Source organism: Rhineura floridana, chromosome 1, assembly GCF_030035675.1.
Source record: "Rhineura floridana isolate rRhiFlo1 chromosome 1, rRhiFlo1.hap2, whole genome shotgun sequence".
In the NCBI taxonomy this organism is placed as follows: Eukaryota; Metazoa; Chordata; class Lepidosauria; order Squamata; family Rhineuridae; genus Rhineura; species Rhineura floridana.
In genome coordinates this window covers 259,554,735-259,579,466 of record NC_084480.1, presented here as the reverse complement: position 1 = coordinate 259,579,466, position 24,732 = coordinate 259,554,735, and the positions used below count along the sequence as shown (strand labels likewise).

The 24,732-nt window shown below is 42.9% G+C and overlaps 1 protein-coding gene across 1 annotated transcript in view; it reads right to left on the bottom strand.

Annotated features, from left to right (window-relative positions):
• Positions 1-15,167, bottom strand: part of XKR4 (XK related 4) — a 297,272-nt gene extending 282,105 nt beyond the window's left edge. Inside the window, exon 1 of the mRNA XM_061601530.1 lies at positions 14,311-15,167. Coding sequence (XP_061457514.1) covers positions 14,311-15,167 — 857 coding nt within the window. The remainder of the gene's footprint in view (positions 1-14,310) is intronic.
• Between the last annotated feature and the right edge of the window lie 9,565 nt (positions 15,168-24,732).

Here is a 24,732-nt window from a genome sequence, read left to right as displayed (position 1 = left end):
CTTGCAGTGAGGCTTGAAATAGCGAAAAATTGGAAGGAGGTAGAACATTTATCGATAAAAAATTGGTTTACCAGACTTCAGCAACTTGTACTAGATGAAAAATTAAGAGCGAAAAAAAGCTTGTGGGGAGACATCTTCCGATAAATTTATGGTATCCCTTTTTATGTTATGCTATCGAAGATGGGGCAGAAGTGAGACCACCCTCATCATTAATTTCCTTTTGGTGGGATGTGTACCCTGCTTTTTAATTCTATTATTCTGCTTTCTGGTACTGTTTCTATTTTATATATAAAGCTTCTGTTGCTGAATGTACTTTTTCTGTTTTATATAGAATGACATGTTTATTGTACTTTGTTGTTTTACTTGTTTGTTGTTACATTTACTAGAAATCTCAATTAAACACTATTCACACAAAAGTTCTGCAAATAATCATATAATATCTTTTGACTGGGGAAGTATGCTGATTCTTCTTGTACATTAGAATTAGAACTGCACGGACTGACTGAGGAGAGATGAAATGGGAACTAAGAGAACTTATAGGGCCATGAGAAAGGACAGGAAGCATGCATAACATAAATCATGGATCACTGTATGTCTTATTTTATTTAATCTATTTTTAGATTGATTCAGACATTCACCTTAATGCAAACCCATGTGTATTCATATGCATATATGATTTTCTTGTGGGCATAAGAGAATTATTCATTTCATAGGATGGCTTCAGCCTATAAACACATTATTTTAAGCTCATAGGAATGTAAGAGAATAGGATTATATGAGAAAGAGAGAATACCTTTCTTACTAGCTGCCGTTGTGTAAAAAAAAAAGCAACAGTGCCAGGAGGAGTTGCTTATGCACCAGCAGAAGCATCAAAGAAGACCTAAACAGCTTGGGACCGGGATTCCGTAAGGACCACCTTCTTCATATATTCCTCTCCACATGCTCCAATCATAATCTGAGGCCGTTCTAGATCCCTCACCTTTGAGACATGGCTGGTGGTAACCAGGGATAGGGCATTTTCTATAGTGATGCCCATCCTATGGAACAGGGGTGGAGAACTTTAGGCCCAGGGGCCAAATGCAGTCTTCCAGGCTTCTCCATCTGGCCCTCAGAACTGTCCCCAGGTGACACTCCACAATGGCCCTTGTGTTATAGCTCAAGTGTTTTTGCCTGGTTAGGATGTGCCCTTGAACCCTATAATGCCTCTTACTTCTCTGAAGACAAAGAGGGGTAGTAAGTAAAGTTTAATGTTGTAACCACAAGTCATAACATAAACATACAATAACATACTATAAAATACAACAACATTCAAGCAATAAAATAAAATTATACAATAAGATAATGAAAAAACATTAAATATAGGAAAAAAGGATTACAACAAGCTAAAACCAGTGCTACAACTAAGAACTTAAGTATTTCTTTCTAAGTTTGAGTGAGAGCAGGGCAAAAGTAGCGACTTGGTTGCTAACAGTCGGAAACACATCTGCAAGAAGATAGTTCAGTTTTTCGACATCAGAACCCTTAAGTTCATCCACCATTAGTAATTTGGGCCTGATCACATTGTAAATTGGACAGTGGAGGACATAATGGATAACATCCTCCACTTGACCAACGCCACAAGGACAGAGGCGTTGTTCGACAGGGAGCTTACGAAACCTCCCTTCAAGATATGCAGAGGGCATGGTCTGCAGGCGAAGGGATGTTAAAGCCCTTCTCAGTGGCACATTGGTTATGTTAACCAGATATTGAGAAAGACTTCTGTGGTTTTTATAATGATAGTACCAAGTTGAAAATTTGGACGATTGTATCGCCATTGTGTCTTTGTTAGCATCCTTTTCAAAAAGCCAGTCTCTAATATTTTCTCTGTTCCACATACTAAGTTCTCCCAGAGATGGTAAGGAATATGTTTGTAAAATGGGTGACAAAAATTTGGTCCACTGGTTTCCAGCTGTGTCATGGAGTAAACAGAGTTTGGCAAGATGGGATTCTTGGAGGTTTTCTAATTTCCTATAGTGGCCCAACAATGCAAGATGTACTCTAACAGCGATGGAAGGTAGTCCTACCTCCATCCTTAAATAGGCAGCAGGGGTACCCTGGGGGAGGCCCAAGATCTTCCTTATAAAGTTATTTTGGACTACTTCCAATTGGGCTATGACCTTCTCGTCCCACCCCCAGATCTCAACCCCATACAACATCTGGACTATCACTTTGCCTTGAGGGGTATGTGTAGAAACTAGCCTATTGGGCAATGGTAAAATCATCATCATCATCATCACCATCACCTCCCCTTCACCCAAAGGTCCCAGCATGGGCTACAACCATTTTAAAACAATCAAAAACAACCTAATCACAAAATAGCATATAAAAATATATGTCTCAGGTGTTAAAGGCCAGGGTAAAGAGATGTGTCTTCAGCATTTGCCTAAAACTATACAGCGAAGTTGCCAGACACACCTCATTGGGGAGGTAGTTGCACAACTCAGGAGCTGCAACAGAAAATGCTCTGTCCTGGGACCCCCCCCCAAGCTTCCGAGGGTGGCGGACCTACCAAAAGGGCCACCTCTGCTGATCTCAACACCCAAGAGGGTCTGTAGGGTAGGAGGCAGTCTTTCAGATATTTGGGACCTAAGTTGTTTAGAGCTTCAAATACTAGCATGAGCACCTTGAATTGGTGCAGGAAATGAAATGGCAACCAATGCAGCTTTTTTAAAACAGGGAATATACGAGATCTAAAGGTAACCCCAGCCAGTAATCTGGGTGCTGCACTTTGGACTAGTTGAAGCTTCCAAGTCATCTTCAAGGGCAGCCCCATGTAGAGCGCAATGCAATAATCCAATCTGGATTTTCTGCCCTGGGCTCCTTCTGGGAGGAAAGGTGGGAGAATAGATAGATAGATTAGATAGATTAGATAGATAGATAGACAGATAGATAGATAGATAGATAGATAGATAGATAGATAGATAGATAGATAGATAGATAGATAGATAGATAGATAGATAGATAGATAGATAGATAGATAGATAGATAGATAGATAGATAGATAGATAGATAGATAGATAGATAGATAGATAGATAGATAGATAGATAGATAGATAGACAGACAGAGCAGAGCTTGGAAAAGTTACTTCTTTGAACTACAACTCCCATCAGCCCTACCCAGCATGGCCACTGGGTTGGGCTTATGGGAGTTGTAGTTCAAAAAGTAACTTTTCCAAGCTCTCAGACAGACAGACAGACCATGGTATACTGTGGCCAAGCCATCTCTGTCAAATAGGGGCTGAAGCTGGTGAACTGGGCAGAGCTGGAAAAAGGCACTCCTAGCCATTGAGGCCACCTGAGCCACCAGAGACAGTGTTGGATCCAGGAGTACCTCCAAGCTGCAGATCTACTCCTTCAAGGTGAGTGCAATCCTCTCAGAACAGACCATCTCCCCACCTCCCAGACATGAGAACTCTGAACACATAACACCTCTGTCTTTTCAGGATTCAGCCTCAATTTTTTGTGCCACATCCAGCCCACCACTGCTTCCAAGCACTGATTCAACACCTCAACTGCATCTCCCAATTAAGTTGGAACAGAGAGATAGAGCTGGGTGTCATCTGCATATTGATGACACCTCACTCCAAATCTGATAACAGTTCCCAGCAGCTTCATATAGATGTTAAATAGCATGGGGGACAAGGTGGAACTCTGTGGAACACCACAGGACAGCTCCTATGGTGCCAAACAGTAGCCTCCCTAAACTACTTTTTAGAAGCAGTCCTAGAGGTATGAGCAGAACCACTGAAGCACAGTGCCCCCTATCCCCACCTCCCTGAGATGTTCCAGAAGGATACCGTGGTCAACAGTATAAAAAGCCGCCTAGAGATCAAGGAGATTGATCAAAGAAGCACTTCCCCTATCTCTCTCCCAATAGATGTCATCAACCAGGGCAATCAAGGCAGTTTCAGTGCCATGACTGGAATGGATCTAATTAAACAGTTTCCTCCAAGCATGCTTGAAGCTATACTGCCAACAACTTCTCAAGCACTTTCCCCAGAAAGGGGATATTTGGCACTGGGCGATACTAGTTTAACACTTCTGGGTCCAGGGAGGTCTTAAGGACGTGATGCACCACCACCTCCTTCAAGGCAGATGGTACCTCCCCCTCCTCCAGTGATGCATTAATCACTCCCTGAACCTACCCAGTGAAACCCTTGTGGCTAGTTCTAAGAAGCCAAGATGGGCAAGGGGCAGGTGGCTGGCCACACTTCTTCAAATAGCTTATCCACATCCCAGGCTACAATAATTTAAACTGATCCAGTACAGATGGAATAGACAATGCTCTGGATGCCTCCATTGGACATGCTTTGTGGCATCCAACTCTGTCCACATCTGAGAAATTTTGTCCCTAAAGTGCCTTGCAAAGTTGTCACAGCAGGCCTCTGAGGGTGTCAGAGCAACACTCTCTTGGCCAGATGACAAATGCCCATTCAACACTTGGAAAATCTCTGCTGAATGGCTGCTTGCTGATGCAATGGTAGTGGAGAGATAGGGTTTCTTCGCCACCATCACTGCTTTGTGGTAGGCATTATGGTGCAACCTTACCTGTGTTCAGTCAGATTTGGACTGAGATTTACACCATCTGTGTTCCAGCTGCCAACCCTCCTGTTTCATCTTCACTGGTTACTTCACCCAGTTTTGTCTCTGTCCCTGCCCACCACTGGCATGCAGCCCACTGAAGACTGCCCAGAAGATAAAGTGGCCCTCAGAGTGAAAAAGGTTCCCCACCCCTCCTGTGGAACACATTGCCAAGTGAGATGCACCAGGCCCAATCACTGTACTATTTTAGGCAGCTGGTAAAAAAAGTGGCTGTTTACAAAGGAATGTGGCTGATCATTTTTCTTTTTCTGGTTTACCTTTGATGCTTTTGTTCTGGTGGTTGTTTTGGAATTTGTATTGTAGTTTTGGTTTTATATGTTAATATCTTGATTTTATTATGCAAGTTGGAATGGGGATTGGTAATGTATGTATGTATTGTAATATTGTTGTGATCCTTGAGTTTGCTGGCTGCCTTCAGTTTCCTCACAATTAGGCCAAATATAAGGTTTCAAAATAAAAAAATAAAATACTTGTCTTGGCTTTATACTAAATTGCTTGCAACTATGTTCCCCCCTTATACAAGCTGATGGACAATGTGGGAGATGGATTTGGGTGTTGTGTTATGGTTTATTTCTATGCCACCTTTTGGCCAAAATCCCCCCAAGGCAGCTCACAAAGGACACATACAAATATAAAATACAAGTAAGGAAAGAACACTACACTTTACAACAATTTAGGACAACATCTTAACATTTTAAAAAAGCAACAACTAAAAGTCAAATACATTCATCTTCCTGGTAAAGGGCAGTCCCCAGAAAGAAATCAGAAAGAGCAAGGGTGAAGGGGTCAGATAGGTGGAAAACTTTGCCCCTTGATGGCCACAGCACAATCTCACCCCTGCAGCTGTGAGGCATTAGACATAGCATCTTGGAATTTGATTTGGACCACTGTGACATCCCCACCCACCTATCCCTGCCTTCCTGCGGCAGATGAGGGTGATTACACACAGAAAAATCTACCTTTTACACATGTACAGAGGCTGTTCATCTGCTCCCACTTATGTGCAATACTTTTTGTACGCACCCTGGGCACTCCACAGTACCTCACCCTTATCTCTTGGTGTTCCAGGATACCCCAAACCCACTATGATTATATTTATTGCTAGGCTGCATGTGAGGCAAACCTTTCCTTTAAGGGATACCTCTGGTATAAGACTACCACCAGTTTCCATATGAAACACTTTCTATAGTACTTGCCAAGACACACTGTAGATTTTGAGTATCAGATTAAGTACCATTTGTTTTTAAACCACCTCCCTAACTGATATTATTGTTTGGTATACAGTAACCAAGCACAGGCATGAGTATGGAACGATATAAAACAAAACAATACTTTATTTTTTACATATGAGCATTTTTATACATTAACAATAGAAATAAGCTCTGATACAATATATCACTATAGCTAGATCTCTATCCTTCCCAGGCCAACTTCCACCCCCTACCCCAACTTCTCATCTAACTGTCGAAACCACCAAATAAAACCAACCCGCTACTAACTGACAAAGCCTCCAGTATATTTTAAAAACAATCCCTCACTCATTCCCTCCTCCCAACCAGAGAATCCAACACCCTATCAGAACCATTCATGCCAAACACTTACTCCCTAACATTCCATTTTACCCATCCCCTCTCGACTTACTAAAAAAGGACAAATATTATCAAATAAGATCCTCCGTGGCGCAGAGTGGTAAGCAGCGGTAACACAGCCGAAGCTCTGCTCACGGCCAGAGTTCGATTCCAACGGAAGGAGGAAGTTGAATCTCCGGTAAAAGGGGCCGAGGTCCACTCAGCCTTCCATCCATCCGTGGTTGGTAAAATGAGTACCCGGCATACGCTGGGGGGTAAAGAAAGGCCGGAGACGGAACTGGCAATCCCACCCCATATATATGGTCTGCCTAGTAAACGTCGCAAGACGTCACCCTAAGAGTCAGAAATGACTCGCACTATAAGTGCGGGGACATCTTTACCTTTATTATTAAATAAACACCAACAGAACCTGGATAATATATTTACATAGTCTTGTGATGTCACAACCCAGGAAGTATCAGAAAGAACAGGTGAAGGGGCAAGGCAGGTGGAAATGCTTGGCCCTTGATAGTCCCAGCACAATCTCACCCCTGCAGCTGTGAGGAATTAGACATAGCATCCTGGAATCCTTTTTCCTTTTTTTCGGCCAGTGTTAGGGAGAACTTGCTAAAAACTATCCATAGATGGTATTACATGCCAGTACAGATAGCATGCATATAGAACTTGAAAAATCACCATTGCTGGCAGCAATGTGGTTCTCTAGGCACCTGTTTGTATATATGGTGGTCCAGCCCTCATGTGCCCTCTTTGTGGATTACAGATCTGAATGAAATTAGTATTACTGTGTGTATATAGTATCTCATCCAAAGCTGTGATTACTTTCATTGTTCTCTGTGGCCACTGCTAACCTTCCTCTAAAGCCTCTCACCCATCACGTACTTTTTGGTAGCCTTCTGCTTCACTCATGGCTGGAAGAATGCCACAGTTTCTACATTGGGTAGGTGGTTTTAAAAGTCTTTGAGTATTGCAATTGCTGAGAAACGTACTCATCACTTGAAAGTGCTTCGAGGGCATGCTGAACCAGAGGACTTTGTGGCTATATGGTGGACATTTGTGACCCATTTGAATGAACATCAACTCATGTCATTTCTTCCAGGAAAGCACAAGTTTATCTGGAAATATCTGTGACCTCCCAGCGCTACATACTGTTTTTTATTCTCCACTTTTCCCCTACCCATTTCCCCCTTTATATATATATGCTTTTACATGTAATTCCCCCTTTCCTTTTCCTCTTTAGGACTTCTTATTTTATTGGGTATTTTACTTAATCGTACAAATGGTGCCCCTCTATTAGCTCCCTTTCCTCATGTCAGGCCTATTTTGTTATGGGTCTTGCTGACGTTTGTCTCTTCCAGTACGCCTTTGTACTCAAGGCCTTGATGTCATTACTGTTTGTTACTGTATTTTGAAAAGTTTTAATATATTTTTTTTAAAATAAAATGAAATAAAACTTGACTTGAATGAGTGGCAGACCTGGTACTCAAAGCCCCTGTATGTACTATGTTCAGCTAGTTCTTGTTACTGTTGTTGTACAGAAGCTATCTTGAGAATGCATGTATAAATAAATAAATTCCACACTCAGGTGGACTTTGTAATGTTCTCTCCACAGTTCACATACACCTCTCCTCAGAGTTATACTGGAACCATTTGAGATCTGGCTTTTTGCAGATATGTTTCCCTCCCTCAAAAGAATAGAGAGAGGAAGTGAGATTCCTGCTTCAGGACTAGGCTTAGAAGCGAAAGCATTTTCTGGTTCTATTATATGGTAGTAAAATATACTTTTGCTGCTCCAGAAGGCAGGACTAGAACCAATAGGTGGAAATTGCAGAGAAGCAGATTTTTTGCTTACAGTGAGAGCTATTTGACAGTGGAACAGACTGCCTCACAAGGTGATGGACTCTTCTTTGCTGGAGCTGCTTAAGCATAGACTAGATAAACATCTGTCAGGGATGCTACGGTTGCATTATACATTATACATCCAGGGTTGAACTGGATGACTTTTCAAGTTCCTTCCAACTCTATGATTCTGTGAAAAATTACTTGCATTTGATAGGAGCCGAAATCAGAATGGGTATAAATCAGATGTAGAAATCCACATCTTTCCTCCTTCCCATAAGACAGGGAGATGCCTCCACCTGCCTTCACTATTTGAATAGTCCCAAATGACATCATTGCTCATGCTGTGCTTCCCAGAATCTTCATCAAAATAACTGCTTCTTCTGGCAATCTTGCTGAAAGCACATTTATAAGCTAGATTCTCATTTCCAGTAAATCTATTATAGCATACAGAAGATGTGAGTTAAATGACTGTTGCTTCTATGTACATATACATTTAATACAACAAGCAAATATATGGCAAAATATCCATACCTGTGTCTTTATAGAGTAAAATTCCATGGGAAGGGAATGATAAAGAATAAACAGTAAAATCACTACCCATAAGGTGCTATAATCTGATTCCTGGTGGAAGCAAAGCAACTGTCTGACAATAACCAGTATTCGGATTATAATACGAACATGGATTCCCTGATCACCTCTAAGACCCATCTTGACTTTTCATGTGTGCATTCTGTGGCAGAGTTCAGCATTCGAACATTTGTAGAAATGAGAGGCAAAACACAAAGAAGGCAAATTTAATTATTATGCATAAATCATGTGCCTTTAGTGGCAGGCATCACTTTCCATGCTTTCTAGTAAAAAGTTGATTTTAATCATTTTAAATAGCTTTGTAACAGCATCACCCTGTGCATGTAGCATTAAAACCCCCATTAATTTGCAATTAGCATGCTTTAATTAAAAATAATATATAACTATTTTCAACAATAGTATTTATATTTGCAAAGAAAATTTGAACTTAGTTGTATTATCAAGAATAAATGGCTTCCAACAATTCAGTGGCTCCATAAATGCTATAATTAGGAATGACTTCCATATTTTATAGAAAGATTATGAGAGGGCAAATATACCAAAGTACCAGCAAGGTGTAACTCTCTGGGGAAGAAAGACAAAAAAAAAGTATGGAAGAAAGACATATATTCTGTCTTCCCCCCATTCATCTTTCTGTCTCTAGTTACAATAATTGCAACATAAGCCTCCTGCAGCAGCAGCTAGAGATGTCAGAGAAAATTTCCAAATTCACATTTATGCACAAATTTGGGGTGTTCTGGCGCTTCAAGTGTGCCCCTGAACTAAACCCCCTCCTATTGTGGCAAATTGATAAATGCTTTCTATAAAAAAGGGTATTTTATTCATAGTGCAATGATGTGGTGTAAGTTGTGCTGACATTATTGCTTCCAAACAACATCTCTAGTATGGCATTAGCTAGTATGGCAACAGATCACCTATACTTTGCCAACTCTTCAGTTATGCAAAGGTCCATCCTTCCAACAAAAAAGAGGCCAGGCCATGGATTTAACCAAATAAATTGGTTTGAGTAAGATTAAAATAGGGAGTGCTTAAAAATTATTTCTTACATAATGAAAATGTAATGAAGATATTTAAATGTAGGTGAGATGAAAGTGCAGAAACAACATATAATTTACTGCATAGGGAAGAAAATTAAGGAGGACTGTAAAAATTACTTTTATGCAGCATAGGACAAAGCAATGGTAGTGGAATTCAGTCTATGTGTGAGGTGGTGAGAAAGGGATTCACACATTCCATACTGGAAGATAGCTACCACTGCAGGGCAATCAAGATGGGAGGGAAAATTCTGTCCTTTTCTGGTAACTGTCAGGAGGTGACAGTGGAGGCATGCAGTATCTCAGTCAGCACTGTGCAAGCAAGATGTTGGCAGTGGATACTCCACTAGGGACTAGTAGTCAACCAGCAAACATACATTTGCATGTATGTCAATTGCATGATTCCTGACTCCTCACAGTTACTAGTAAAGATGAGTTTTCCTGTGCCAGATGATTGTTACTAGATGCCTGTCAGAGAACCACCTAACTGCCCAGTGGTGCTCTCCCAAGTTGTTAATGAAGTTAGTGCAAGGTACTTTTCTCCACATCCTCAGCAATTTCCAGACTTCCAGTTACATTAAGATGATGGGACAGATGACCTATGTCACTGTTAGGAAATATCCATACTCTTGCTATCATTGTTGATGTTCTTCCTTTTCCATTCTCTCTTAATGACCAATAGCACCATTCAGTAAACTACTTAACATCCAGCCCTACTACTAAAGCCAGGAAATCTCAGCAGGAAAAATGCAGAAATACCACTGCCAACCTCAGAACAGAGAAGTGACAAACTGTTACTTCACTAGAGCTATTATTAACTTTACCAAGTGTGGCCAGAGGGAAAAAAATCTCCAGCTCCAGTAAACATCAAATCAATGTCCAAATGAGAAATAGATGTGCATAGGACTTCCACCCACATACAGTATGTCACAATAGTGTAACTGTGTATATTAAATATATTCAATACAAAAGTTGCTGCTTAGTTTTCCAACATATTTACATGGCTACTAATATTCTTAGCAATGATTCCCAAATGTTTTACTAAAACAGGATCCAATAAAGTATTCTGTTCATTTTGTAGACCTTTTAGTCACTCATATCCTGCAATACAGAATACACTTAAAAATAATGAAATGTTAAAATGAAAATGAATATCTGCTTTTGATCCATAGCCACATATTACCATTATTTTTTCTGCCTAACAACAACTCTGTCTGCTTTTCATGTTAATGTTTTAACAACTATTAATACCCATCTGCAGTGGAAAAAGTGCAAACAATGCATGTATCAAAATTCTATAGTGTGCAAACATGCACTTATTATTTTTGAAAAAAGAATTCTCATAGCAGAAAAAGTAACAACCGATGTAGAACTCATTTTTAAAATAAAAGCAGAGGTCATACTAAGACTGAGAAGGGAATGCTAAAGTGTCTCAAAGGCTGCATGTTGCATTTTCTATCTTAGCATTCAACAATAATGTCATCTTCTTAGTACTCTACAAACATGGTGGGAAACGTTCAGCCCATGGGCTGAATTAGATCCACCAGCCTTGGAGGTTGGCCCACCATGTCATTTTGGGCTAACCTTTCCCAGAGCTGATATCTTATATGACATCAGGCACGGGAAAGTTCAGGGTGTGGCTTCAAACTTCAGTGTGTGGCTAGAGGAACAGAAAAATCAGGAGTGCATTCAAAGTGCACTCTGTATTTTTTCCTTGCAGCAAAAGTCAGTGCTTTTTTAATGTGATACATTTTGCTGTCACCTTGTACAGGCCAGGAAAAGGCACCAAATTCAAAAAGTATTCCTGAACTTATTTCAGTGACCCTGACTTGAATTCAAACCAGAGATGCAAAAGAGCTTCCTTTGCAGGCACAGCTTGACTTCAAGCCAGTGATGGAAAGGAACATGTTTCCTTTGTAACCATTCTACTTGAATTCAAGTAGCCTGTTGCAAAGGAAAAATTTTCCTATGCAGGTGCAGCTTGATTTCAAATGGTAGATTTAAAAGAAGATTGTGCCTTTGCAACCACTACTTGAATTCAAGCTATGCCTGCAAAGAAAGGAAGGAAGAATCAGGACCACATTTAGGGGACACTCCTGATTATTTCCTTTAAAGTCCTGGTTATGTCAGTTGATTTATAGGTGGCAGCCCCAACCACCTGTCAAAATGGGCCACAGAGGTGAGGGAGTTCTGGATCTGTGCCATTGGCTGGATCCAGTTCCCCACCCCTACTGTACAGTATAGATACCTTAGCTCTAGAGCATCCTTTATTTCAGAAATTCTCATATGGAAGCCCTGATCTTAGCATGATGTCCCAAACAACAGCCATATTTCAAAGATTGCTGAACCGCTTGGCACTCACCAAGCTGATATAGCTGTTTCTCCCCACACACACACATTTTTAAATCAATTATCTGGATTACAGTCATGCCTCTACTGAAGTATGTGAACACAGGGTGTGGCCAGTTTTTGGTGTTTTTTTAAAAAGAAATTTGTCCAAACTACAGAGAAATAATGGAAAGAGAAGTGGATGTCATTTTAGAATAAGAATTTTCTGTATTTATTTATTTATTTATTTATTATTTCAATTTATATACCGCCCTTAGCAGAATAGCTCTCAGGGCGGTGAACAAACAAGATAAAATACAATATATCATAATAAAAATCATAAAAACATATACAAACAAACAACAAAAAACACTACAAAAACACAATACGACAAAAATTAAAAATATGATTAAAAGATTAAAATGGTTAAGAAAATTAAAATGCCTGGGAGCATAAAGCTCGGGGGTCGCATATGTTTAGCACAATAGCAGAATTTTATAAATATTCTCTTCATTCAGAAATATTATATCTCCCTGAACACAAATATTTATTGAAACACGCCTTCCAGTCACAAGGCTACAAACTCCAAGATTACCATCAATGGTAAGCTCTATTGTTTGTTACTTTTGATGTAGTGCTGTATCTAGGTTCAGATATACTTTAAAAATCAAATAGCAGCTAACAGTTAAAAATCACTGCAGCCATTCCACCTCAATTTTGAATAAATTGTTAAAAACACTTGCTTTGAAAATTAAGCAAGGCACTGACCAGAAATAAACAAGTGATGAGGGCCTCAGGAAATCCACTATGCTGAAGTGTTTTAGTACTTTTTACATATTTCATCTATCAGGCAGCTATGTACTCAGCTGCAGCGTCCTTCACAGGAAAGCAAACCCTCTGGTCCTATTCAGTCCCATAATAAAATTTGCAGTCATTTCAGGATTTCAGTCTTAATCAAGGTTCTTAAGTTTTGACTTGGTTAAATAGACATAAACACACACATCCAGACACACATCTGATATTACATGAAGCCTTTTAAAAAGTACAATAGTTTAATGCAGAATTTAAATTAACATTTATCTATTTTTGTCTGACTAGTAATCAATATTCTTATATAATAATGTTCTTGCACTCGGGTCCTGCTTGCGGGCTTCCCCCAGGCACCTGGTTGGCCACTGTGAGAACAGGATGCTGGACTAGATGGGCCACTGGCCTGATCCAGCAGGCTCTTCTTATGTTCTTACGTTCTTATGTTCTTAATAAATAATAAATAGCATATTCCTATTCAAAGTGAATGCTATTTATTATAACATTTGTTGGTTGCTTGATTTAAAATAGTCTCAAAATGACTTATGGAGACACTCAGCACACTCACACACAACCAGTTATTTTGTGGGGAAAACCAAAGACTGCTAAAGACTTCATCTTAAAGCACAACCCAGTGCATGTTTACTCAGAAATAAATGCAAAGTAAATATGCAGCCTGCAACACCGATTCAGGATTTTGAAACTACGACCCTTTATATTGTTTTGCTTCCCTAAAGTTATTGCATGTACTCTTCTATAAGCCCACATTAAGACATCAAATTCATGGGACCCTTAAGCAACTGTCCATGTGTCTCTCACCTTACTTTTAAACAACCAGTGACACTCTCTGAAAGATCACCTTATGTCTAAACAAGTCCATTTCAAACAAAAGATACACCTTTGACTGGTTTCCAAATTGATGCTGGAATTAGTATGTGTTCCTTTTAAAACAGATGCACAGATTTTCCTAGTGATATAGTATTTCCATTTAAGGATTTAGGGTGACCTCACCCATTATCAACATCAGGCAGGCTAACAATGTAAAACAAATCAGTCTCACAGAGGGGTGGATGCCATGTCTCCATTGTGTGCTTATTCGACCACTCATGAAAAGCTCTGTGTGGCACCATTGGAGGCACAATCTATCTGGCTGCATTCACAGTCACACACAAGGAATTACTGCCTTGACAGGTCAGTTAATTCAAGCGTGTGCATTTACACACACACGCACACAAGCACAGAGAGCTCAAGTCATACTTCACAATACAGTTGCCCTTGGGGGAAAAATCCCCTGCAATGTGCCCCCCCCAAAAAAGAACTTGCCAATGAATTAAGGAAACCAGTGTCTCGGTGCTAGGCTTGGCTAGGAAAGTAGCAGGCTTTGAGCCATTTGGGACACTTCCCACCCACCAGAAGCCCAGGCTGTCCTTTCTCCGTACAGCGTGGCTGTGCAGGGGGTTCAGTGAGGAGCGTTTATGCCTTACCTCCAAATCTGTCCCAGCTGCAGGATGTGGATGAGGGACTGTATGAGCCAGATGCAAAAGGCGCAGGAGGCGGACCGGCTCTTGGGGGCCCTGATGCCGTTGCCGCCACCCCCACCTCCTCCGCCGGTGGTGGTCGCGTTGGTGCTGCTGCTGTTGCTGCTGTTGGTCGCGTTACTCTTGCTGGCGTTGGACATCTGCCTCTGCGGCGTGCCCGGCCGAGCCCCGGCATCCATGTCCCCCGCGGCCGAGCCGCTGTTCACCAGCAGTTTGCTCTCGGCGTGCCCGGCGCCAGCTGAAGAGGAGGTGGGAGCCGCAGCGGCGCTGTCCTCGGTGCTGAAGTCGTGGACGAACCAGCGGAAGCTGAAGACCTGCACCGAGAGGGAGCCCAGCAACACGAAGAAGAGCGTCAGCCCGAACCACCAGCGCTCGCCCCGCAGGTAGTAGTCGACCGCCAGCCAGAGGTCCGTCCCCACGTCCGCGAAGTAGACGGCCACGGCGGCCAGGATCCAGAGCCCGTCCCACAGCGAGTAGAGCCTCTGCTCCCTGCCCAGCCGCAGGCACAGCGACGACGAGCCTCCGCCCGAGCCCCGCGAACCGCCGGCCGCCCTGCCACCGCCGCCGCCACAGCAGCATCGGCAGCCGCCTCCTCCGTCCCCTCGGCTCCCGCCACCGGAGCTGCAGCAGCCACCGCCAGCTTCCCCGTTGTCTTCCCCGCCGCCGGGCCCCGCCGCCGCTGAGGGCAAGCCTGGGGCCAGCGCCTGCACCGAGCCCGAGTGTTCCGAGTTTTGCAGCGGCGTAAACGCCACCTCGCTGCCCTTCTTCATCTTCAGCCGCCCGCCGTCCGACTTCGCGGCCATGATGCGGCTGGAAGGCGGCGGCAGGAGCAGCGGCGGCAGCGGCAGGGAGAGGGACCCAGTCCTCCCCCGCCGCTGCCGCGGACAATCCTCTCCCTTCGCTTTGCTTCTCGCGGCGCTGACGGGGCTGGGCCACCGGCGCCTGCGGTCGCTGCTGGAGCGCCGCCTGCCTGCAGGGAGACCCGCTCACCCGCCCAGCCCCAGGCTGGAGCAGCCTGGGGAGCGGTCTCCGAACCAGCGCATCCTGTTCTCGACCTGGCCCGCCCCGCCGCTTTGCCGCCGCCGCCACCCAGCTGACTGACGCCGGGAAAGAGGATGACCTCATCCCTCTCCCCCCCGTACACACACACACACACACACAACACACACACACAGAGCGCTGTGGCGCCCAGAAGGGAGGGAGAAAAGAAGGCGATGGCACTGGGGAGGGGATACTGTGGAAAAGGAGGGGCAACAGGATAAGGGGGCTGGAGGGGGGGTGAGAGAATCTCCTAGACGATTTTGCTGGGGAGTGGTCTGCAGTAAACGTTCAAGGAAAGACGAGAGACGGTGCCTGCCTTGCTTTGCAGCGCGGATGGGGAAAGGGTGGCTGCTTGTGCCGAGGGGTTATGGGAGCTGGTGCTGGTTGCCAAGCTTACCTTTTAAGAGGGGCGGGTGGTGGTGGGTTTTCAAGAAATGTATGCATTTGTTTGGCGGGAAGAGACCTGTGGGGGGTATTTGAGAGCGAGAAGTAGGTCGTCGCCTGTGGTATGGGGGGGGCAGCTCCCGCCTATGGACGCTTTGAGTTCCACAGTCCGGCTGCGGTTGCTCTTTTACGCTCTTTGATGCAACTGATAAATGGGTCCCAGACGGCCGCGGCTGGTGTGGTCGGAGTCTAGTCAGACTGCAAGCTGGGCGGGCGTGAAGAGACGACCGTGGGGCTGCTGAGGTGGGCGGGCAGCGGGAGTACTATGGGAGAAGTTGCAGCTGCCCACCGGCGCAAAAGCGCGCGCTTGCTTTGGACGGTGTGTGTGTGTGTGTGTTTGTCCCTCCAGAAGAGAGAACAGGCGCCTGGGGGTGGAGAGGCGTCTCCTTTCCGAAGTCCGGAATCGTTACTGGTTTCCCGCCTTCTTGGGACCAGAGAAAGCAAGAGGCGGTTGCCTCATTCGTACCGCTTTGTCACCTCAGGCCGCGTGGCTGTGAGGAGGAGGAGGGGAGTCTTTCGCAGCAGGTGGTACAGGAAGGTTGAGGGAGGGGACGCGGAGGCGGCTCGCGTGCGACGGGCGATGCCATAGGAGAGACCGGCTTCGGTGACACGGATGCATGTGTGCCACGAGGGAGGGGAAGGAGGGGGCGGGTCAGTTCTGGAAAACCTTTCTTGTGTGAGCGCCAATCCAGCTGGGCGCTGGTAGGGACCTGGGGGGGATGAGTGACAGCGGGGCGTCGCGCGCGCTGGGATCAAACGGCCTGTGCTGGAGACGAAGGGGAGACTTTCCTGGCGCTGCCTGTAGCTGGAAGTCCTTATCTCCTCTTCCACAAAGCCCAGTGAACAATCCCCGCCCGAAGCCATTTGCTAGGGATTGGAGGAAGGCGCGTTAGCATGATGATGTCGGTTAGGACAAGCCAGACCAACAGCTCGGCTGACAAAAACAGGATTAGTTCTTCCTTTGCCAGGCACATCGTTCTTGGGCGGGCAGGCGAAGCACGAAAGAACAGATTCCTGCACCTTGGGAAAGAGCCCCCTTGTCTTTGAGATGCCTTAACTTGGGCAGGTGCAAGGAGATGGGGAACGCGGGGCTGGCGCTCAGAGCTTAATTCGGTACACAGGGAAAAACCCCGCGCCCTTGCATAATGTGGTTTATTAGGTTCATCTTCAAATCTTTTGTCACGTTGTTGCATCTCCAGCCACACTGAGCCCTGATGCGTGGAGTTGACCCTGAAGCCTGATTGTCATTGCAGAATATTACACAGCGTCTTCACAGGATCCCTTTAATTTGCAGCAGAAGCAGTATTAGGGTTCGATTTTGGAACATGATTAAAAAACCTGCTGGAATGCATGTTCAGAGTGCATTTCCCTCACTCTTGGGCAATGCAGCCTGCTGCCTTGCAGGTGTGAGTTTAGGTAGCAAGGGTTCAGGGTTTAGCTTCTTGGTTCAGTCCCACCTTTATTTCTTTTTGCAAAATTAACTCTTTTATATTTACCACAGGAAAGTGTCTTCCCACAACCATGTGTATCACCTACTTAAAGTAATTATATGAAAGAGCATATTGTGACATTACTGTGACATAATCTGACCACCTCTCCCAGCATGAATCTACCCAGACACTCTGAGGCCTTTCTTCCCCTCTGAGGGTGGTGTGGAGGTGGCAATACAAGAGTGGATCTTTTCAGTGGTGGCTCTGACCTTTGCAGTGGTGGTTCTGTTGAATGCTGTCCCTAGAGACACCATTATTATCAGCATTTCAGCACCAGGCAGAGATATTCTTTTAACATGTGTTTTTAAATTGCTTTTTTAAAATGTGTTTTTTAAATTAGTATATTTGTTTTTAATGTTTTTAATTGTTGTAAACCGCTCAGAGAGCTTTGGTATAAATGCAATAATAATAATAATAATAATAATAATAATAATAATAATAATAATAATGATCCTGTTTACCAGGGCATTTGGCTCTTAATTGGGGTCATAGGGTATGATGCAAAAAGATTTGCCCTTTTTCTGTTATTACAGGATGAACACTTTTAGTCAATTAATGTTCTTTTATCTTTTTGATGCATTTTAAATTTGTATCATGTATGATTTTATAATTGTAAGTCACTTTGAGACATTTTTAGTAAGTGACAAATACGTGCAATAAACAACAGCAACAAAACACAATCTTCTGGTACCTGCCAATGCATACAAACATAAAGATGCACCTGCTGTTTTCACAAATTATGATTATATTTTATATTTATTTTCATTCATTTGCATTTCCTGCCTTTTTCACTTAAATATCAGACTAAGAGCATTTTCACAAGTGAAGCTAATGCTGTAAACCTGTGTTCACTGATCTGGGAGAAAGTCTCACTTAAAGCTTTCTTAACTTTCTTTTGTGAACAAGAACTGGAAGAAGGGCCATCTGGTCCAGTCTCAGTGAAAAGCAAAGGGATTCACCACAACCACCATTTTGCCCCAGCAGCCCATAACCATTTCCTGATGATAAGCTTCATCCTTGCTACTACATCCCTGAAGCACTCAGCTCTTCCTGTCTAGCCTTGTCATGTGTAAACATGCTCTTTTGTTCCTTTACAGCCAGGATGGGGATCCTGCAGTCCTCCAGATGTTGCTGGATTCACAATTCCCATCACCAATAGTCAATGGTCAGGGATATGGGGGTCCAACATCATCTGGTAAGTTTGCTGCTCGTGCATTACAGAAATCTCTCTGTGTGCACTTAGTTTCCCTGAAGCACTCAGCTCTTCCTGTCTAGCCATTTGACTATGCTACAGAATATAAGGCTGTTACACTGTGACCTAGCCTTCTTAGGTCAAAACTCTGCCTATTATTGTTGTTTTAATTGCTTTTCACTTGCAGAAGTGGCAACATATGTACTTTAGTTATACCCTGTTAATTATATTCCACATGGGAAAAAGAAAAACAGCCCAGCCTTATAAGGTGTGATAAACAGTTCAAGAGAAAAGAGCTAGAATTGCTTAAAACAAGAAACAATTAAACAAGCCAACCAGGCAAAACATTACTCAAAGAAGGGTAACTTGCAACACCTTCATCTCCAGTGAAATGAGAAGTAAACTGGTCATAAGCTTTTTACAGTTCGTGAGCTTCTTGGTTTGAATAAGCATGTGTGAATCCTGCTGAACTGATTTCCTTCAAATTTAAACAGATGCAACAAATCCATTCTCTAGAAAACAAATACTAGTTTTTGGGTGATATCCAACAAAGTCATACTCACAGTAGACCCAGTGATATTAATGGACTTACGTTACTCTGTGTATGACTAAAATTGAATGTCACCATCATCATTCATTGTTTCTTAATTGCAATGTTAATAATTGTTACACAACAAACACTTTCAAATTCACAAACCTATTGTCATTTTCTGATTTTTATCTATAGTATTTTATAATACTTGTAAACTACTTAAAGATTTTTTTCTAAAAATGTTAGTGGGTATATACATTATTTAAATACATACATAGATAAATAATATTTTCATTGAAAAATAAAAAATGGTTCCACAGTTTTAATCTGCACACAGTAATTACAGCAAGCTTTTAAAATCAAATCTCTACAAAAAACAAGATTGCGTCAAAACTCTGTAGATAGCATTGTTGAATTGTCAAGGTTTATTTATTTATTTAAAATATTTCTTAACTAACCTTCATCAAGAGATTCCAGGACAGTGTACAAAAGTGTGAATAAAATGAATGAATACATCATATAAATACAATTTAAAAACAAATAAACATAACAAAAGAGAAGACAAAATAACCCCTTCGCCAAGAAACCCTAAAAAACAGAATACAGCACAATTCCATCTAAAATTTCTAGAAAGACAGGAAAGTCTTTAACCGGTGCCACAAAGCTTATAATGGTTGCAGCAGATGTGCCTCTTTACGAGGAGCATTCCAAGGTTCAGGTGTGAAAATATAATGTATCTTTACTAAAAGAGGGTACTTAGAGGAGGACCTTTGCAGAAGATCTTAAAATACAGAGTGGCATGGAAAAAAGTTCTCCTTTAGGTATTTGGGTTTCAAGCTGTTAGAGCTTTAAAGGCAAGCACCAACATTTTGAACCAGGCTTGGAAACAGATAGCCAATGCAGATATTTCAAAATTGGTCTATCATAATCAACTCTGGTTGTATCCTTCAGCATTCTAGGAGCTCTGCATTAACTGGAGCTTCTGGATAATCATTAAGGTAGTCCTATATATAATGCATTACCCAGGGATGGGGATCCTGTGGCTTCCCAGATGTTGTTGGATTATACCTCATGTCAGTTCCAGCAGCATGGCCAATTGTCAGGGATGATGGGAGTTATAGTCCAACAACATCTGGAGGTCCCCACATTCCCCATTCTTACATTACAATAATCCAGCTGGGAAGTTGCCAGAGAATGGATCAGCATGGCTAGGCTATCCCTGTTCATGATGGTCATAGCTGGCATACTAGATGAAGATGGAAACTTATGGTAAAAGGCAGTCTAGGCCACTGAGACCTCAAGTGAAAATGCTGGAATAAGGAGTACACTCATACTGCATACCGGCTCTTTTAGGAACAGTGCAACACTGTCTAGAGCAGGACGAACACCAACTTCTTGGATCTGAGAACCACCCATCTTCTTGGGATTCAGCTTCAATTTATTGACCCCTATCCAAACCATTATCCAGTTACTGTTTTAGTACTTGTACAGCCTAACCTAATTTTGTAATACACAATGACAAGGTTGTGTATACATAGGCAGGGGAAGGGAATATTTTCAGCTGAAGGTCCACATTAACTTCTGGACAACCTTCCAGGAGCCAAATGGCAATGATGGGTGAGGTCAGAGGCAAAAATGGGCAGAACACAAAAATGTGAATTTTGCCTGTGTACAGTAAATTACTTTCTATGCACATTCACAAGACCCCTCTATCCTCCATGCAGGCAAGCAAGAAGCAGTAGCAGAATTCAAGGATATATTCCATCCAGGCAAAAACACACAAGGAGAGTATAAAGTAGTGCTGGGTAGTATAAAGTAGTGCTGGTAAAGGGGGTGGCTGGGGAGGAGGTGTGACCAAAGGTACTTCACATAGTTCTAAGCTTCAGTTTACTGAATACATAGATATGACGTAGTATGACCTATAAGAGCAGGTGAAAATGGGGATCTTGCTTTTCTCTTTCACTCCTAGAGCTGTTTTAACAGGTGTGTTAGCATGTTTTTTGTTTTCTGTCTTTTGCTTTGTTCTGTTTTAGCAGTTCTTTATATTACAGGGTTTTTTTCCAATTATCTTTATTTAGAAAGCATCTGTTTAATTCCAAAGCATTTTTCTGCTTTTCTGCAAATGTTGATCTTAACTAATTCAAGCCCAAATTCTTTGCTAACAGGTGTTCCTTTTCTAAGTTTTTCTAGTATTCACAAATTCTTAGTGTTTATCTGCTTGGAGTCATTTCTGAATTTTATGTTACCTTTCTTCCCCCCCCCCTTTTCATTCTGCAAAATCAAAAATGCCTATGTGACTGAGAGATTGTCATGGGCCTCCTCCTTTAAGACTAATTAGTCTTTCACTAGTAGCATGATTTTATTTATGCTTTATACAGTAACTGTCCACATGAAATTTTTTTTTTGTATACAAGGCTGGTGCTAGGCATGACTGGGCCCTTGGGCACTAGCCTGCCCCAGGACCCCTGCTCCCAGCCCCTCCCCACAGACCATGCAGGACCTCTCCACCTACCTCTTCTCTCTTTCTGTGAATGCCCTGCGCGCTGGGCACTCAGGTCACTGCCATCAACCACGATGTTGGCAGAGGCTTCTCTAAGGGGCTGATACCTCCGTCGCCATCTTCGTTGATGGCACACATACGTGCTACGCTGTGTGCGCTCACATGCCTGCCATCAATCAAGATGACAGTAGGGGTGTCAGCCCCTTAGAGAAGCCCCTGCTGCCATCTTGGTTGATGGCAGTGACCTGTGTGCCCAGTGTGCAGGGCATTCACAGAAAAAGAGAAGAGAGAAGTGGAGTGGGCGGGTGCTGCAGGCCCGCAAAGGTCTGTAAGGGGAGCTGGGAGCTCTGTCTCTGTGATCTGCAGCAGGGTTGGGAGTTGATCCTGCTGAGGATTGTGGAAGGGAAGCACTACCCCTACACCCTAAGGAGGGGCCCTTCAGGGGCCCTTGGACAGGGTCCGACCAGGCCACCATTTGGCGCCAGCCCTGTTCGTATGGATACTTTCCTTGGATATTGGTTTGCCAGGGTGAGAAAATGGGACCTTCTTTAGTTTAATTAAGAACAAGCAGAGGGATTCTGTTGCTTTCCTTAAAGCCACTTACTGGAAAGTAACAATGAGTGTATAAAAAGAAGTTTATAAAATTATGAGTGATATGGAGAAAACAAATTTTTACCAGCACTCCCCTTTCCCAATGAAAAGCTTCCTCTGCTTTCTCATGTCACATAACAGCTTTGGGGAGACAGTTTTCATGAAGATTGCAGTATAGGGGCAAAAAGTTAAAACAACAGCTGCAGCAGTATATGAGAATTGGTATTCTATTCTTAAATGTTATTTCTGCCACATAAGTGTTTGGGGGCTCATAACCTTGCAAGGAAGACACTCTTCAATCTGAAAACCTACTCAGTGTTCTAGTTTAGCAGACAATTCCACTCTGCCGATGTTCAAAAGTAATTTTTTTCATGGGTTGAATATTACAGACCTGGGCCCTGGCACAGAATATGATTGCTACAATACTGCTCAAAATCTTGAGTGCAAACATCATACTACCTTCATCCGTGACTTCGAGCTGGCATGAGCACAGTCTTTGTCTCTGTCCTGTTCATTCTTTCACTTAATTAGCTAAAAGGAAATATGCTTTTAAAGGCATTGCCTGTGGCAGAGAGATGGACTGGATGACTTTCAAGGTCCCTTGCTACTTTGTCATTCTATGTGTATGGTATAGGTTGCCAATTGGGTACTTGTAATGTGGAATGATAGGTTCAGTTACACAGATTCTCTTCAAGTGAACAGACACACCTGGGACTTAGGTCCACCACTCTGCTGCTGACAGCCATCCATCTGGAAGGTAGTGATTAAGCTAAAAACAGCCATAACATCGGATACCATACCACACCCATATTGCCTAAATTCACTAAGAGGCAAAAACCCTTGCAGTTTAAGAAGTACCTATAGCCCACAGATATTTCTATCAAACTTTAAAAAGCAGGGAAATTGGGCAGCTATAGTGAATGCACCAGGGGAGCAGGAAACCTGATCTCCTTTCTGAGATATTGTACTGCCCTACAAATTTATAAAAATGCCAGCACGGTTTGGATTGATCTTTCACAGTCCAATCCACTTCCTGTGTAGTTTGGAAGAAATAGGTAACGTGCCTCTGAGCATATGGTGAGTGGCGGCAACATCTGCAATCAGCCCAAATAATAGAAACAAGACATATGTTGTGCTGATCTTGTTTTATCAGGGAGGAAACAACAATATTAAGATACAGTTGATATAGCTCAGATAGGTTAAATATATTTGATTTACTTTGCAATTTTAGTGAAGTTTCCTATAGTAAATCATAAGCCTTCCACCCAATTTAAATCAAAGCTGTTCCTGGCCACTTCCACAGCAGACCTTTATTTCAGTTTAGACAGTCATGGCATCTCCCAAACAATCCTGGTAAATGTAGTTAGTAAAGGGTGCTGAGAGCTGCTAGGAGAGGCCCTGTTCCCCTCACAGAACTTCAATTGGAGCGGCTGTTAAACCACTCTGGCCACTGGAGCTCTGTCAGGGGAATAGAGTCTCCTCTCAGCACTCTTCACAAACTACACTTCCCAGGATTGTTTGGGAGAAGCCCTGACTGTTTCAAGTGAAATAAAGGTCTGGTGTGGGTGTGGCCCCAATTAGCCAAGCCAGGCAGCCGTGAATCTGGCTTTTAGAACACTGACAGTTGGTTCTTAGCAAGCATGCCCGACGTTATCATTGTGTTCCAGCCAAAATTTCTTTAATTAAAAATCAGCCAGGTGTTTTTTTAACTTTTAAACTGCAGGAGATGAAGGTCAGCGTATGGGGCAAGGTCAGTAATAGGATTACAGGTACTCAGTGAACATGGCTGATTTTTAATTAATTTCAACAAATTATGTGAATTCTGACAGGAAAAAGTCCAAAAGGGCACTGGGTTTCCCCCCTCTTTTTACACTTTGAACTCTCGATTCTTTCTGACTGTTTTGTGTATCACCATGAAAATTTAGAGGGCTGTTAAGGACTGTAAGTTTTGTAAGGGTTTGTTTTGAAATGAGCTTATAGGAAGCATCAGAATGGAATGGGGGTATTTTCAATTTAACATTGCAGAATGTGAAAAATCCATGCTGGCTATACTATACAACCACTCTTGTGGCTGTTTAATTACATGTCTGTTAAGACTATGGCCTTTAACAGCTGCAATTTTGTTGCATTTGGGAGCTTAAGTGAACATGGAAAAACATGGACATACTGAGTTAAACTGAAAGGTTTCTTTCAGAGCTATGCTCAGTTCCTCCCCCATCCACTCTATGGGTCCTGGAAAGGGCTGATCCACCTTGTTCCAACCCTGGGACCACCCACCCTACCCTGGATCTGTCCCCAAAGCAATTTGGGGCAGGGCTAATGGTTTTTAAAATAGGGTTTAAAAATATGCTCAGAAGGGGGATGGGGGAAGCATCTTCTTCATTACCCCTCCTGACTGACAGCAGTGTGTGTGTATGTAACCAGGACTGCACTGGATGGAATCTTCCTGCTTATCAGCTTGTAAATGCTGCTAGTTTGGAAGCTGCCCATGAACGAGAAGTGACCAGGACCATGCAGCATGGAATACTCCCATTTACCAGGTGATAAGCAGAATTCCACCCTGTAGGGTGCTGCACCT